Source organism: Anguilla rostrata, chromosome 7 (genome assembly GCF_018555375.3).
Source record: "Anguilla rostrata isolate EN2019 chromosome 7, ASM1855537v3, whole genome shotgun sequence".
NCBI lineage: Eukaryota > Metazoa > Chordata > Actinopteri > Anguilliformes > Anguillidae > Anguilla > Anguilla rostrata.
Window position 1 is genome coordinate 10,635,427 of NC_057939.1, and position 16,129 is coordinate 10,651,555.

General features: G+C 41.5%; 1 protein-coding gene and 1 long non-coding RNA gene across 2 annotated transcripts; both read left to right on the forward strand.

Annotated features, from left to right (window-relative positions):
* Positions 1-187: 187 nt before the first annotated feature.
* LOC135258973 (uncharacterized) lies at positions 188-6,746 on the forward strand. Its single transcript, XR_010331165.1, has 2 exons — positions 188-429; positions 1,925-6,746. It is a non-coding gene; the product is annotated as an uncharacterized LOC135258973 (long non-coding RNA).
* Positions 6,747-8,788: 2,042 nt separating this feature from the next.
* creld2 (cysteine-rich with EGF-like domains 2) lies at positions 8,789-13,771 on the forward strand. Its single transcript, XM_064342730.1, has 10 exons — positions 8,789-9,168; positions 9,559-9,641; positions 10,487-10,597; positions 10,822-10,913; positions 11,019-11,195; positions 11,296-11,394; positions 11,546-11,629; positions 12,381-12,476; positions 12,636-12,776; positions 13,329-13,771. Exons 1-10 carry the CDS (start codon positions 9,037-9,039, stop codon positions 13,412-13,414), a joined length of 1,101 nt encoding a protein of 366 aa, XP_064198800.1. The 5' UTR covers positions 8,789-9,036; the 3' UTR covers positions 13,415-13,771.
* Positions 13,772-16,129: the final 2,358 nt, after the last annotated feature.

Sequence of the window (16,129 nt, forward strand, 5' to 3'; positions counted from 1 at the left end):
GCTTAGAAACGTTAAGTGCTGCGATGACAAGAAGGGAAAACAAAGCACAGCGTTGTGCATTTGATTTTTTGGGGGGTAATTATAGGACGAAGAAACATTGCGAATAAGTGCTTCGTGCGTGTGTGTTTTAAAATACGACACGAGGAGGTCTGAAGAGGATGCCATACAACTGATTGGAACGGTATTAAGCATTGGCATTGTTTTGTTTTCTTTTTTATTACTACGTCGCCATTTTGGAAACCCTTCAACCCCATGACATCATAAAAGCATGTTTCTTCCGTCCTACGCTGTGCATGTAGCTCCTGCTGCTGAATGTTAACTGTAGCGTAGACAAAGCAACCAACTAATTGCCCCTTTAGAGCAATGAAATGTGATGCATTTAACTGTTTAGTTACCAAAACTGATAGGAACTGACCTCAGGGCATTCAGGTATGTGCTTTTTATTTGTTGTGGATTGACAAACAGTTAAAATACACTGCGGGCTGATCCGGTTCTCTGACCGGTTCTTCCACTGTTCTATTGCCAGGATCTGGATCTTCCTTACCAGGTCGAGCTTTTTTATGGCGTAGAATGGCAAGATCCCATGGCGAGGCTAGATTTAAAAAAATATCTTTTCGTAAATATAAAGATGTAACTGAAGTTTTCAGCACTTTGAGATTGTTTTCTTTGGTTAATTTCAGTGACAGCAAAGTGGCGAGTTAACGTTTACTAGAATCATTTTTGTATGCATAACGGTAGCTAGCCCTAGGGTTAATGTGTAAGTTAATGACATGTAAGGAAGTAGCGAGCCAACCAGACGTCCATTGTTGCATCGCAAGCGACTCGTTTATTACATGACATTGCATTTATTTGGCAGACGCTTTTATCCAAAGCGACGTACGTTTATAAATAACGAACGATATAGCTCCCCAACAATCGATCATAAACTATCGCCAGTTAACTGGTTGCATGCTGGGGATATTTACATATGTAGGCCTACCTATATAAATTGTCAAGCACTGGCGATATAACGTTGAATAATATTGAGGTGGATAACTAATTTTGATTACACGCATCATTTAATTTGGGTAATTTACTGTCAAGAAACCCCTACCTCCGTTTCCGTTTGATCTCACGTTAACTTGGCTGCATTGTGGGTTAATGTTTGTTATCAGAACTAGCTACAATTGCCTAGACGTTAGTTACTAATGTTGCTGTCAGTCGTGAAGTTTTCAACTGTAAACGTCGGTTGGCTTTTGTTGACTATAATGTTTGCTACGTTGTATATGGACCAATGGACTATGCTGTTAAGCAATATTGTTACTTTGTAGAACAACTCCGGTAACGTTACTCTGTAACTGTAAGATTCAATATTTATTTAATAGGTCTAAATACTAAAAGGTAGTTTTTACCTTTAATTATTCATTCCCCCCTTTCTCTAGTGTAAATGATTGTATGTTTCTTGATGTAAATGTCTGTTTGTAAATATGAATGTTATATGCTGCTAAAAAAATACCCCTTTGGCCATAATGAAGTATTCTGTCTGTCTGTCTGTCTATCTATCTCACAAATGATATTTATCTCACATCCCTATAGTCAATTTGGGGCAAAAAGTATGACATTCCAGATTGATAAACATTGGTAGGCTACACTTTTTTGGTGGCTGCAGATTTGGAAGTTGGACTTTAACAAGTGTTAATAAATGTTTGTCGATAAAAATGCTAGTTTATAAAATAAAATATTGGTACCAAGCTGTAGCTTATTTGCCAACAAATTGTCAATTGGTAGCACCTAGTAAGGCCCCTATGGCAAAGATGTTAAATAATGTGACATAATATTTCTGCATCTGGGTAATTGCCCAGGGGGCAGGTGTTGATGTTACTACCACATTTGGACTTGGCTATGTGTGAATAATGTTTGATCTTTATTTTTCAATACTCTCTAGATATGATGCTGACAAGAATTGGATCTATTGTCTACTTGCAAAAATTAAGCAAATGGATGAATCGGATCAAGTTTGCCTCACTTGGAATGGACACAGGTGCATTGATTGATTGAACATTAATTAGGGTGGAAAATAAAATAAATCAAAAATCAAAGAGTCCACCCATGGCTCTCAGTAGCTTTGTAGGTGGGTTTTAAAAAAGGACTAGCTCTCAAGCAGAATTTCAGTCTGCTAACATGGACAGTGAGGAAAACTGCTCCCATAACGGTGATGAAAGATGCTTGGGGAACTGCAAGTTTACAGAAGACTACAAAAAACAAGAAGCAAAGGGATCATGTTTAAAAATTATGGGACAGGATGGTTATGTGTTTAAATCATACAGCCTTACACTTCATGAGGCCACAGATGCAAAGCCTGCTTCCTATTCCTCAGGGACATTGGCTGAAGAACCACCTTCAGGGTTTTCTGCCCTTGACAGTAAGTCAGGAGGCTTGTCTTCTCAGGTTGATGGTTCATCAGAATCTCCAACATCAGGCGAACAGTCCTCTCAGAGGGAGATGTGCAACAAAGAGGATTGTCCCATTTCTCCATCCATTTCAAAACAAAGTCCGGAGGCTGAGGCAAACTGCATTGCTGAAAAGATAAAAATAGAGCCAGAAAGTGAAATCGATGCACATATTAAAGAGGAGGAAACAGATTTCAGGGATAAAGCAGTTCAAGATGATGAAAATGTATCCTTTGACACTAGATATGATGATTATAGCAACTTGCTTAGTGGTTATACTAGTACTCTTTATGATGTTGCAATGGATGCTGTGACACAGAGTCTTATATCATCAATAAGAAATCCTGTTAGTCCTCGAAAGAAGTCTCCTGCTTGGAACCATTTCTGCATATCTCCACGAGATAGCACCAAAGCAATCTGCTTGTATTGTATGAAAGAGTTCAGTCGGGGTAAGAATGAAAGAGACCTCAGCACCAGTTGTCTGATGCGGCATGTGCGAAGGGCTCACCCCACTGTGCTTTTACAGGACAGTGAGCTTCCCTCCAGCACTTCAGTTAACTCTGTTGTCTCGTCCTTAATACCTCCCACAAACCCACAAAATAACAAAGATCTGGCAGAGAACGCAACACCCACTTTGCAAAAAAATACTTTACCATCAGACCCATCTGCAGATAGCGCAGAGGTCTCGTCCAAAGAAGTGCTCCGAATTACACCAAAGGTGGAGGAGTCTCCCAAACACCATGCCCTCACGGACTCTAACTTGCATTCTAGCAGCGAATGTTACGATGATGGTGTGGAAGGAGCATCTGAGCGCATCCTTGCAAATCCTAAAAACCCAAGCTCTCGGAGGAGGTCAGCAGTGTGGAAACACTTTTATCTTTCCCCCACAGACAGCTCCAAGGCTGTTTGTGTGCACTGCATGAATGAATTCAGCAGGGGAAAGAACGGTAAAGATCTGGGAACAAGTTGTTTGATACGTCATATGTGGCGGGCCCACCGAGACATTGTCATTGAGGAAAACCAACAGGGCTACAGCATTCCACCGCCTTATACTAACTCTCCAACTCTTCTGTCACACATGAAGTTGCAGGAGGAAGAAGAGTTTAAAAAAGAGCCCTCCTCCATTTCATCATCTCCTAAAGCAATGTCGGATGGGGTTCCCCAGTGTCTTAATGAGGACATTGATGTCAACGAGGACTCAAACCATGCGTTATATCAGTCAGGGCAAGAGTCTTCCCTTGACATGTCAGTGACTATAGGACTAGCGGGTGAAGGAGAGCTGCCTCGCACCTCCTCGCCTGATGGTCTCCCTGAAGTCCCAGCGCTAAACAAAGAAATTATTTCGGTTTTCCAACAAAACAAGAAAATCATGAAGCGGGTAAAGTCAGAAGTGTGGCACCATTTCATTGTTTCCCCAGTAGACCAGCTCAAAGCACTGTGTCGGTACTGTTCTTGTGCAATCAGCCGTGGGAAGCGTGGTGACTTTGGAACCAGCTGCTTGATGAGACATCTGGTGAGACGGCATCCTGATGTCCTGAAGAGCCAAAAAAGCATGAATGACAATGCCTCCTCACCTCAGTCACCAAATGTCATCAGTACCGGGGAAGCACCATCAGAAAATGTATCTGATACCCCTCTCATTGAGAAAAAACTTCACACAGTCCCAGTTTTTAGCAAAAAGACTTCAAAGCTGTGGAATCACTTTTCCATTAGTGCCACAGATCCCACAAAGGTTGTTTGTTTGCACTGTAGCCGCACAATAAGCAGAGGTAAAAAGACTACGAACCTTGGCACCAGTTGCTTATTTAGGCACATGCAGAGATTTCATGGACATGCTCTAGAAAAAAACAACAGCAATGTCTCAGGTGTTTCCTCTTCTGAAGTACAAACAAGAACTGATGAAGTAAAACAAGGACTAATCGACACATCCTCTTATGAAGAAAATGTTGAAAGATTTGATGAGTCCCACCCAGTTGCCAAAAAAATAACTAAACTTGTTGCTGAAATGCTTGCACTGGATCTACAGCCCGCTGCTCTAGTAGAGAATGTGGGTCTCAACCGGTTACTAGAATACCTGCAACCACAGTATTCACTCCCCTCATCTTCCTACTTTACCAGCACTGCCATACCGGAAATGTACAAGAGAGTGAAAGATGTTGTCATCACGCACCTTAAAGAGGCCGAGAGTGGCATTGTCCATTTCACTACAAGTGTCTGGGTCAACAGCCAGACACAGGAGTACCTGACCCTGACGGCACACTGGGTCACTTATGAGTCATGCATACGACCTCAAGGCCAAGACTTCCACTGCTCCGCTGTCCTTAGCATTTCTCCAATTGACTGTGACTACAGTATGCTCAATATTCAGAAGGAGCTGGAATACCTCTGGGACACTTGGATTAATTCTTCAGGGCTGAAAATTGGGTTCACTGTAACAGATAATCAGAGCATTGGAAACGTCTTGGATGATAATGATCACATCGCTGTGCATTGTTTTGAACACTCCGTAGACCTCATTGTAACTGAAGCCATAAAGAGTCAGAGGATGGTTCAGAACCTGTTGAGTATTGCTCGTAAAATCTGTGAGCGTGTTCACCGCACAGCGAAAGCAAAAGAGAAATTGATGGAGCTTCAAAGGGAATATCACTTACCAGAAAACCAGCTGGTCCAGGACATTCCCTCCAAGTGGAAAACGTCCCTTTACATGCTTGAACGTTTAGTGGAACAAAAAAAAGCCATTGATGAGATGTCAGTTGAGTGCAATTTCAGGGAATTAATCAGCTATGACCAGTGGGAAGTGATGCAGTCTGTGTGCAATGCTTTAAAGCCTTTTGAGGTTGCCTGCAGGGAGATGAGCAATCGGACTGCTACGTTAGGCCAAGTAATCCCGCTCATCCACATTCTCAACCGAAAAATAGACTTGCTTTTTGATGAGACTATGGGCATTGACAACATGCTCAAGTCTCTGAAGGAAGCTATGATGAGCCGAATGTCCTCAACACTTCATGACCCAAGGTACATGTGGGCAACAATGTTAGACCCTCGCTACAAGACCTCACTGTTCACAGAGGGGGAGGCAGAGCAGTGCAAGCAAGACCTCATACAAGAAATTGACACAATATCTACCTCAGCCAAGAAAACGCATTTGCTTTCCAATGGATGTAGTGAGATCCGTCCTCCACCAAACAGCATTCTGAGTAATAAGGACAACCTCTGGGCCCTCATGGATGACATCAGGAACAAGATCAAACAAGAAGAGCGACCTAAATCATCGGAGCTGGCAGTGCTAGAGTATCTTGAAGAAGAGATACTCGATCAAAGCTGTGATCCTCTGGATTATTGGAACCTGAAGAAGTTCCTGTGGCCAGACCTTGCCAAAGTAGCTGTTCGGCATGTGGGTTGCCCCCCTAGCGTTGTCCCAGCAGATACCCTGTTTTTCACAGCGAGTATAAACTCTGCCCAGATTCAGTCAAGGCCACTGCTGGAAAATCTGGAGGAACTAATCTTTTTAAAGGTCAATCTTCCCCTGATATATTTTCAGTACTAAAAAGGATGAGTTTCACAGTGCTCAACTTGGCCCAGTCTAGGAATAATTCACAGCCAAGTCTATGAATTATTCCTAATGTGTCAATACACTGAAGATATTTTGATCTTATTGGCTCAGGTACATCACACAAAGTTTGGACCAGTAACAAATCAGATTAGTTCTTAGAATATATTTTGTGCATATTACTGTTTAACACTTGAACTGGAGGAAGCCTATGACCCAGTAAATGGAGTTTATCACAGGAGGGAGAGTGTAGCTATTCATATATGAATTGATTTATTGCTGTTTTTTTTTTTTTGTAAAGCTATTTTTTCCCTTCTTGTGCCTTATGCAAATGACTTCAGGTCAAAATACACAGTACTTGACTAATGCTCAACCATGTTGTAGACTTCAAATGTATGCGATTATGATAAGATCTCGATACTGAATTATGTTTTTTATACAAGTGACAAACAAAACAAAAACCGGATTTTTTAAATTGTGAAATTGTTAGTTATGGTACTGTCCGAGAGGTAGTTTTCTTTTTAACTTCTTGAAACTATCTCTAAATAGACTATGAATTAGTGCTGTATTTACAATTGAAGCAATCTGTTTTAAGATATTTTTTCTTAAGCACAATTAGTCTTCTGAGGGATTAAATTATTAGTCACTGCTGAGTGAAATGACACTGTACATTTATGAATTCTGTTCAGAATGTCATGCTTGTGTAAGGATTAAGACTGGAATTATGCTAATGTTGTACCTTGTAAATAAAAAACATTTTCCTTGGATGTATATATTGTCTTTCACATAAAAAATAGGCTGTATGTTGATGTGCGTGTGATCCATGCCTTTTACCTTGTGAGAAATGGTGGGCTACAACTCTGTAAAATTAGTTTTTTTAAATGGGGGACCACAGCAATGGATTGCTGGCCTGTCTCACTTTCTGTGGGGAAGAAACGGAACCAGAAGGTGGTTAGATAGAATAAATCCTGTACTCGTGTCCTCAGTTGCCTCACCCAGATGAATCTGAGATTATCCCGGGGGGGGGTCTGAGTAAGAGTACCCTTTCCCACCCCACACCATCCGCTGTCTTGGGCCATACCATGTCTGTGCTTCTGCCTTATTGCTGTCCATTTGCTTGAGAAGCATATGATGTGCATTGACATTGAAAAGATATATAAAGTTTTGTTTCCCCAATACATTTTCAAGAGTTTGCTTTCTACTTTGGGTACTTTTTTTCTTTTTTGTAGGCTTTCTGTTGTGACTGATACATATTTGAAAGGTGGAGCATGGTACCACATACAATATTATGCGAGATCACACAATTCTGCAAAATCACGCAATTGTGCGCATGAGTCCACCTGTATGCTATTCCATGTGTCAAAACAAAATCTTTCGTCTACATCTGCAAAAAAAGGAATAGGAGAATACTGTGTAATGGTTACAAATTATGTTTGTCTCAATATCTAGAGCCAATCACAATATTTAAGGCATGTCTTTTATCTGAACTGTAACCTCTAAATTTTGGAATGCATTTTCAAAAGTGGGGGAAAGAAGAGGTGTTGTACCTGGTTGGTATTGTTTTGTGAGGCTTTGTAAATTGTCTTTGTATTCGGCTGTATGAATATATGAGATATTACATGACAACCACTTAACAGCATCTCTTATGAAGAACACTGTCTCAGGAATTTAATCGTGTGTTACCACAAAGAAGGCTCATTCATATTTTAGAAGTTTTAACAGAAGTGAAAACCAGTATAAATATAGCCCTATTCTGAAAGGATTCGTTTTACCCAAGGATGTCCTGTAAATATTACCTATTACTCCTGTGATTTTAATCCTGTATCTTGCCATGTCAGTACTTTTTTACCAGGTTGTAAAGTACATTTCCTGGATTGAATTACCTACTGTTTTTGAGGGGTAAGTAACCAAGGTCCTCTGGTAATACTAGTCCCATTTATGACCTTTTATGACTTGCTTTCTCACAGCTGTGAAGTGTATTCATTACTTAATTGCTTTGTAGCTTTGAGTCTTTCGGTTTTGTTCAAACACTGAAGCTCTCCTCAGCAGTATCAAAAATACGTAGGCAAATATATAAATAACTTACAACTTACAATATCCTGCTGAATGCCTTTCAATCATTATGCACCTCACGCAGTTCGTTAACCCTAGAGTCTATATGCGTAAGATTTGCATATTTACATATATCCGCACATATATTTGCATCATGTTGCATGCACGAATCCGGCTACAGTGCAGATCGATTTATTGCATAAGTATATAATTCATATATAATTAGATGAATTTTGGGGTTAATATGAGTCCCATGCAGCTAATGCAAACTGGATGTACAAGAGCAATTCTGCTGCTTTTGGACTTTATATTATCATGCTCCCCGTATGCAATGATATTCTCCGCAGGTTTATTATTAGCAGTATATGGATGGAGCAGTGCCGTCCATTAAAACAACCATGGTAAATTACCGCAGAATTACGCGTCTCCAGTGCTTAAACACAGTCATGTCCTGCAAGATGACAGTTCGCACAAAATAATGTAATCCAATTTCGTTGTTAACGACGCAAAAGTTTAATTCACTGACCTATTCTAGGTGTTCTAATCATAGGATCTAACCATTATAGTAAAGAAAAAAAGGAAAAAAAACAGAATATGCGCAGTATGACACTATGAATCATTACCTAATACTATGACCTTTCTGTCGTTACACGCGGTTACAGTCCATTGTCCCGCGCGTGGCGACTTGTCATTGGTTATTTGTATGACTGACTTGCAAAGATGGCCAACCAATAGAAGCCACACTTGTAATGAAAGGGTAATACGGAAGTCGAAGTGTGCTTTTTTTTGTAAAGCCGGGATGTAAATGTTATTTTTTGTAAAGCTCTTCATGGAAGCAACCGAGCCCCGTATTTATTGCAGGGACTGTATTTGGAGCATAGAATCAAGCTCATGTGCTGACCCAAATTTAGCTTGCAATTATAACTTGCAGGCTAATGTAGTGTGTTGCAACTAGCTACATTGGCATGCTTTTGAATGTGAGATTAGTTTGTTAGTTAGCTGAAAATGCCGTCGGCTGGATCAGTGGTGACGCTATGCTGTGCTCTCAGTTTAATTTTACACATTGTCCACACGGATGCAAAAGATTTAAAAGATTCATGTTCGACTTGCAGACAGATCACAGACAACTTCAGCAAGGTAAGTTATCCATACGTTTCATTTTAATTTGTGTTTATACAGCCAGCTACCCGGACCAACAAAAACAGCAAGTTTGAATGAAATACGCTTTCTACGTTATTTTATCACTCTTGAGATTCTCTGCACCTTTCATTCATAATGTAGCCTACATTCTGTTCTTATAAGGTTCAGTGTTGCAATTTTACAGCTTGCACGGTTTCTTTCTAAGTGACACATTTGCATCTCAATCATCACATTTAACTTGGGACAGTTACTTTTCACAATTTAACCTGGTACATGGACAAAAACACTGTAAAGCATAATTTTCTGTGCTCTCTACATGTTGTTAGATGTTGGGATATTTCATGCGTATTATCACATTGTTGGCCCTTACTTTTCCATCTTTATCAGGGGTTCGACAGAACAACCAAGAAAAACTTTGGAGGTGGAAACACCGCATGGGAGGAGAGGAAACTGTCCAAGTATGAGACCAGGTGAGAAGGCTCAGCCGGTGAGACAACATATGTGCCCAGGTCTACATTTCTTTTCTTTCCTTTCAGGCCAGAGGAGCAGTTCATAATGTTGGTTTTTTAAACAAGTTCGTTAAATTCATCCATCCATTCATTATCTATATCCGCTTATGTACATTCTGGAAAGGTCGCCAATCTATCACAGGGCATCCGTTAACTTTTCATAGTACTGAAACCACTTATCCGTTTCAGAATACCAAATTTGTATCTAACCAGGTGTGTTACCATGGCAATGCTGATGGAGCCTGAGACCTAATGCTCCAGCACCTGCATGCTCCAAAACGACCATTGTACAGTTTTGAAACGTCGTTGAAATTCAATACAGTCTTATATTTTGGCAGACACTGACCACTTTTTAAAATTTATTTTATTTTGCATTCTCCGTAATGTGCATTTGAGTTCAACAAATCCTTTTAAATGTATTTTTCCCCCCTGCCTAAAATGGCTCCAGCATAAAAGTATCTTCCTTGCTGCTAAATTCTCATTTTACGCCTTCATAGTCTTGACATGCACATCCACGTAGCTTAAATTAATCAACAAAGAGTTTTAATAATAACTTCATCATTAAGTTAGCTTAAACATTGTTAGTAGGCACAACCTCCCTTGAAATGAGCTTTGACTGCCACCAAGTGGTGGCTCTTGGACATTAAAATGGCACCCCCAACAGTGGCTAATGTTGCAGAAATACAGTGTAATGCCGTCATATTTTAGAAGACAGGCTGCATCATAATGCAGCATAAGCCAGAGACTGTTTGCACATTAGGTGAATGAAGTCATTCTGTTTTATTGTTTAATCTGTTTCTGGACAGTGAGATTCGCCTGGTGGAGATTTTGGAGGGCCTCTGCGACAGCAGCAACTTTGAGTGCAATCACATGGTGGAGGAACACGAAGAGGAGTTTGAAACCTGGTGGTTCAAGAGGTGAGGGCACAGTCGGTCGGCTGAGAAAATAAGGACCACATCACGCCTTCCATTACACCAACATGAAACTCTTACCTCAAGTGATTGCACATAAAAAAAATTAAGTGTACCTTTGCTATTTTCATGTAACTTATAATCTGGGTCAGGTCAGGTACAGAACTTAATATTGCTCACAGCTTTTCTGTGGTCAGCTTAATTTTTTTGTTGTTGTTGTAATTTTCCAGGAAAACAAAGTACCCTGACCTATTTAAATGGTTCTGCATCGATACCATCCAAGTGTGCTGTCCCAAAGGAACGTTTGGCCCTGACTGCAATGGTAACTATATCGCAGACTCCGTAAAACCCCATTGGGTGTGAACAGAAAGGGATCAGTGACAGGGCCTAAATTTTGTTTTCCCTTCCCCTTCGGTTGTGTCTACAGCCTGCGTAGGGGGTTCTGAAAGACCCTGCCATGGCAACGGTGCATGCGACGGAGACGGAACCAGGGCAGGCCACGGCCGGTGTAGCTGTAACCGTGGATACCAGGGGGAGTTCTGTTTGGACTGCATCGATGGATATTTTAATGTGGAGAGAAACGACAGCTTTTCTCTCTGTGCAGGTACGACATCCTGGGTAGGATGGAAGTAATTGACACAATCTTATTGAATTCTTCCACCTTCATCTTGCGCTGAAGCGAGCCTTTTGTGTGCTGCCTTTAGAGTGCCACACCTCCTGCAAAACTTGCACAGGATCGACCAATCAGGATTGTGACCAGTGTAAACCTGGATGGGAGAAGGATGAGGCGGGCGCCTGTAATGGTGGGTAAATTGTCTTTATTATTATTATTATTATTATTATTATTATTATTATTATTATTATGGGGGGGGCAGGAGAGTTTGGAAGTACAATTAATGTTGATACTATGTATGACCTATAACTATTTTTATGTACTTTGTTTCACTTCCAAAGATGTAGACGAGTGCTCAAAGGAATCACCTCCTTGTAAAGAAGACCAGTATTGTCAAAACACAGATGGTTCATATTCCTGCCAAGGTACTGTATGTTAGGTTCTATAGTTCTGTAAAGAGAACACACATGAAAATGTAACTCAGGAAAGGTAGTGTTTGTCCTTCTCTGGAGTATTCGTAGACCTGAAATTGCCAGTTTTGGTGTCTGAGCCTGGGAGACAGAATTGCGCACATAGTGAATCCTCAAATGAGTGGATTGTAGTTTCTCTCGTTGTGAAATCTGTACTTCTGCAGTGATGAATTACTGCGCAGCACGTGTGGAAAATGATTGCGCTAATCATCAGTCACATGCTGGTCTTGATAAAATGTCACACTGACCTTCAGATAGTGACTGTACAGACAGAGATTAACATGTTTAATTAAATTAATCCCCATGTACTAGAAGAGTTTCACCGTACCACTTTTTAAAAATGTATTCTGTTTGGCATCATGTTGTTATTAGTAATCCGTTCTGAAAGGTGGTTTGTAAATTAAGGCAAGAATTAAGTCCTTGGAATCCATCAAGGGTCATTAAACTGGATAATTTCGCCATGGGACTGGATTTGGTTAAATTTGTTTTTAACTCTGAATAATGCATGGTTGTGTTTGTCTGCCATTTACTTTGTAACGTTGTTCACAAAGGAAAAAAAGTAACCCTCACTCATGCCTTAATGTTACATTTCTGGTTAAAAAATACAGAAGTTAATAATACAGAGGTCCAAACAAACTAACTGTGTTTGATCTTTCTCCCTCTCTCCTCTGTCTGTGTCGGCTCGTGCCCTGTGACCGCCGCCCAGCCTGTGATAAGGCCTGTTCCGGCTGCAGAGGGGCGGGGCCCAGCGGATGCCTCGCCTGCTCAGACGGATACGGGGAGGAGGAGGGAACCTGCACAGGTGAGAGCACCTGAGTTCTGATTACCCTTGAATTTCTGGCATAAATAATTGCTCAAAGCTGCATTTGGAAACTAGTAAGTGAAATGAGTAACGCTGAATTGGGAGCTTTTATGGTTGAAGTGTTTAAAAAACTGTCCCGACTACTCTCTTCTCTGGTAGATATCAACGAGTGTGAGCAGCCTGATCAGGCTTGCCCTGGAGAGAACCGCGAGTGTGTCAACATCAAGGGCAGTTACAAGTGCATCTGCTCCAGCAGCTTTGAGGAGAAGGACGGAGTCTGTGTCCAAACAGAAGAGCCAGGTGACTACAATGGCGTACTGTTTCAGTGAAGCTTGGAATGTTCACAGGAATGAGTTCAATTATTTGGTCTAAGAGACTGTGCATATTTCTATGGTACTGTTTACAAACAAGTGCTAACATCGCTTCACAATTGGCCGGGGGGTTGTGCTACGAACATACCCAGGGTTTCTTTGTGTTAGCTGGCTTGACAAAAGCTAACAACAGCAATCAGGTTTAACTGGTATCTCAAAGGTGCTTATCAGCCTGCTAAGTGAATACGGCCTTTGTTAATCCAGCTCTGTGCATGTTACCATGAAAGTGGAGGTGTCTGTAAAAATTTGCCTATAGCAGTACAGCATGGACTGTAGTCGAGCAGTGTGTTTTTCACCTGAGGAAAAAAGAATTATATGGACGGATATAATGGATGGATACGAAGAACACAGTATGGTATTTTGCTTTAAGTTGAGATGGCACAGTGAGATGGTCTGTGACCTCCTATTTATGAAATACTCTTTTATGCCAGACTGCTGATCAGAGACCAAATGTAGTCATCAACTGTATTTCCTCCCTTAGCATCAGAGGAAAGCCAAGAGGTGCTGGACTCTGAACCAACAGAGAGCACAATGCCGAAGTTCCCAGAGGAGCATGAGGACCTATGATACCTGAGACTGATCCGTGGGGCACACCTGTGGGACGGCTAAACAACAGCACCACTACATCTGGAGGCATTCACACACAACCCCTAATGGCTTGAACTATATGGCACTTGATGTACATATTCAATAAACTGCACTATTGGGAACAACTTTTTTACATGGGAAAAATGGACCACCATTAGGATACTGCTATCGGCCCCAGAAGCACTTATTTTTGTAAAGGACACGCTGGTTAAACCCGATAATGGCACAATAAATGTTGGTTTTCATGTCTCGTCCTTATTTCTCTCAGATCATGCTCAGTTTAAAGTTAATTCAAATGGACCTTCAGTATTGATGATTAAAATGTTTATGAATTCTGTTGTCCTGTCTGTGAGTTTTGTGGTCTGCAGCAGTGTGCAGCAGGAAAGTGAACTGGTGAAATGGTATATAGTGGGCCCAGATGTGTACAGATGTGCGGAGTTGTTCATTTAAAATGAATAAATCAACTCCAATGGAAATTCCCCTTTGATTTAGAGCAACATAAAAAAAAATTAATTCATGTTATGAAATGTGGTTTTTTGTAGGTCTATCAGATAATTTTCTAATGAAAAAAAAACATCTGGAAGAGAAATCTCAACTACCTCTTCTACAGTAATTTGGGTAATTTAAGCAAACGGCAAAAGCAGCCACACGGTGGTGCTATACTCTCATAAAACACATCCATGAAAACCTTTGGCTCCTCCCCTGCCCTTACTACACGCTGTTTCTAAGAAAAAAGTGCTTCATATTATAAACTTGACCGAGTTTTCTGTTTCAGTGTCACGTCATGTTTGTCATTAAAAGCATACCGTATAGAGTCCTGGCCTGGTAACACGTCCTCCTCAGCCTATTTTGCTTTAAAGGCCAGCACTAAGGAAGAAAGGTTGATGAACTCAGGGAGTTTGTCTTTGAGAGGCCATAGAATCAGAACCTGTTCAAACAAGACTAAGAAAGAGGGGCCTTCCACTGTTGTTGTGATCTCATATTCACACCCACCGCTCGGTCTCAAAGTAAAAGCAAGCGGATCGTCTGAACTCGTTTGGTGTAGTCAAAGAGTTTGGATTTTGGAAATACGCTACCGTCATTTTACCCATCTCTGTGCGCTTGACAGTTGGGATTTGCAAATATGTGTGTATTGTGAGGTCAAAAAGATGTGACTCTCAACTGAGTTGGTTCTTATGATGTGTTGTAAGGTGTAACGATACTCTTGACTGCCCAGTAGCAAGGTTTTATATGACATTTGATCAATGCTCTCTAGCAACCTGTGAGGAAAACAGTGAGTGGGATGCAGCAATGGTTGTATTTCAGCAGGCTAGTTTCAATCAAGTAGCTGTGTTCTGTATGAGCTGAGCCCATAGCCCTGGCAGGAATCTGCAGTAGTCCAGGGCCCATAGAGATAAGATGGGTTAGGATATGGATGGGGAGAAGCTGTGGTCAGCACTCCTATATGAATTATGATATATGAGCCTGGATCAGTTTGATCAGGTTGAGGCAAGCCAACCATCAGTTCTATTATTTGATATTTCAGCACTTCAGTACTGGAATGGTTCCTGTGTGAACAGCTTATAGCTCCTGAGAATATGAAATCACTTAATTATATGGAGTGCATCAAATACGGCACACGGCATCCCTTTGATTCCACAATTCTCAACCTTATAGTCAGGTGAAGTATGTGAATTAACGGTGCTCAGGGGTTGGATTCTGATTTATCACTGTGTAATGGGAGGGGAGGGGTTGTTTTTCTCCTTTCATCTTTTCATCAGCTCTCTCTTTCTTCATCTCTCCTCACGCAATGTGGGCACCGAGCTTTGCCATCATTTCAACTATTGGGGCAGCGGTAACACCTTCAACGTTTGCAGGAGTTAGTAAGACACATGCGCTCCCTTTGATGTGGTCTGCTGTTGCCAGCCAGGTGCAGCTGGTGTGCAGGTGTTAAAATCAGAGAGAGACTGACCAGGAAGACAACACCAGAGGTGAATTCAGTTTTACACAAAATTCCTCTGAATTACCGCTGCTTTCCACTTAGTTTATTTTTCGGGTATTAACTGGCAATTTCTCCAAGAATGTAACACGAAAGGAATGTTGACCGTAAGTGAGACAAAGTTTTCTTTCCTGGGTATGGGTGGGGGGACTGTTATGTTAACTCAATGACTGCTAAATGTGTTTTTATTACAGGAATAACAGTGGTTAAAAAAATGTTCCAAACACATGCTAATAAGCAAGAATCTTGAGCTTGAAAACAGAAATCGCAGTAATTCCATGCGGTCCGTTTTGAAACCAAGCAGTGCACAGGTTCTCCGAGGTGAGGGGGAGTGGCTAACTCGACGATAGGTGTGGTTGTTGAGAAGGGGGCGTGGCCTGGGCAGTGACTCCAGGGGTGGAGTGGATCTGAGTGAATCCCCTGACCAGAATTAAACTCCTCAGAGGGAACTGCTCAGTGGGTCACCAGCAGGGCAGCGTCCCCTGCTCCTCTCCCCCCCTCCTCTGGTGCCGCTGGCTGCAGGTTTGGACTGAAAGCAGGGGGCCCCTGCACCAGCTGTGATTGCACAGTTCAGTCAACTCTGATGTGGTCACTCCCCCCCCCCCCCCGCCACTCCACTCTGTGATGTGGTCACCCCTCTCCATCTGAAGCTTGATTTCAGACCATGAATTGTAACAACATGAACAAATTCTTATTGGAGTCAGATGTTGGGTGTC

Bases quoted from the DNA above. Each gene is read 5' to 3' on its own strand.
- creld2 (XM_064342730.1), top strand. From the start codon at position 9,037: ATGCCGTCGGCTGGATCAGTGGTGACGCTATGCTGTGCTCTCAGTTTA. The intron at 10,598-10,821 runs GTGAGGGCACAG...GTAATTTTCCAG, and splicing joins GAAACCTGGTGGTTCAAGAG to GAAAACAAAGTACCCTGACC. The intron at 12,477-12,635 runs GTGAGAGCACCT...CTTCTCTGGTAG, and splicing joins GGAGGAGGGAACCTGCACAG to ATATCAACGAGTGTGAGCAG.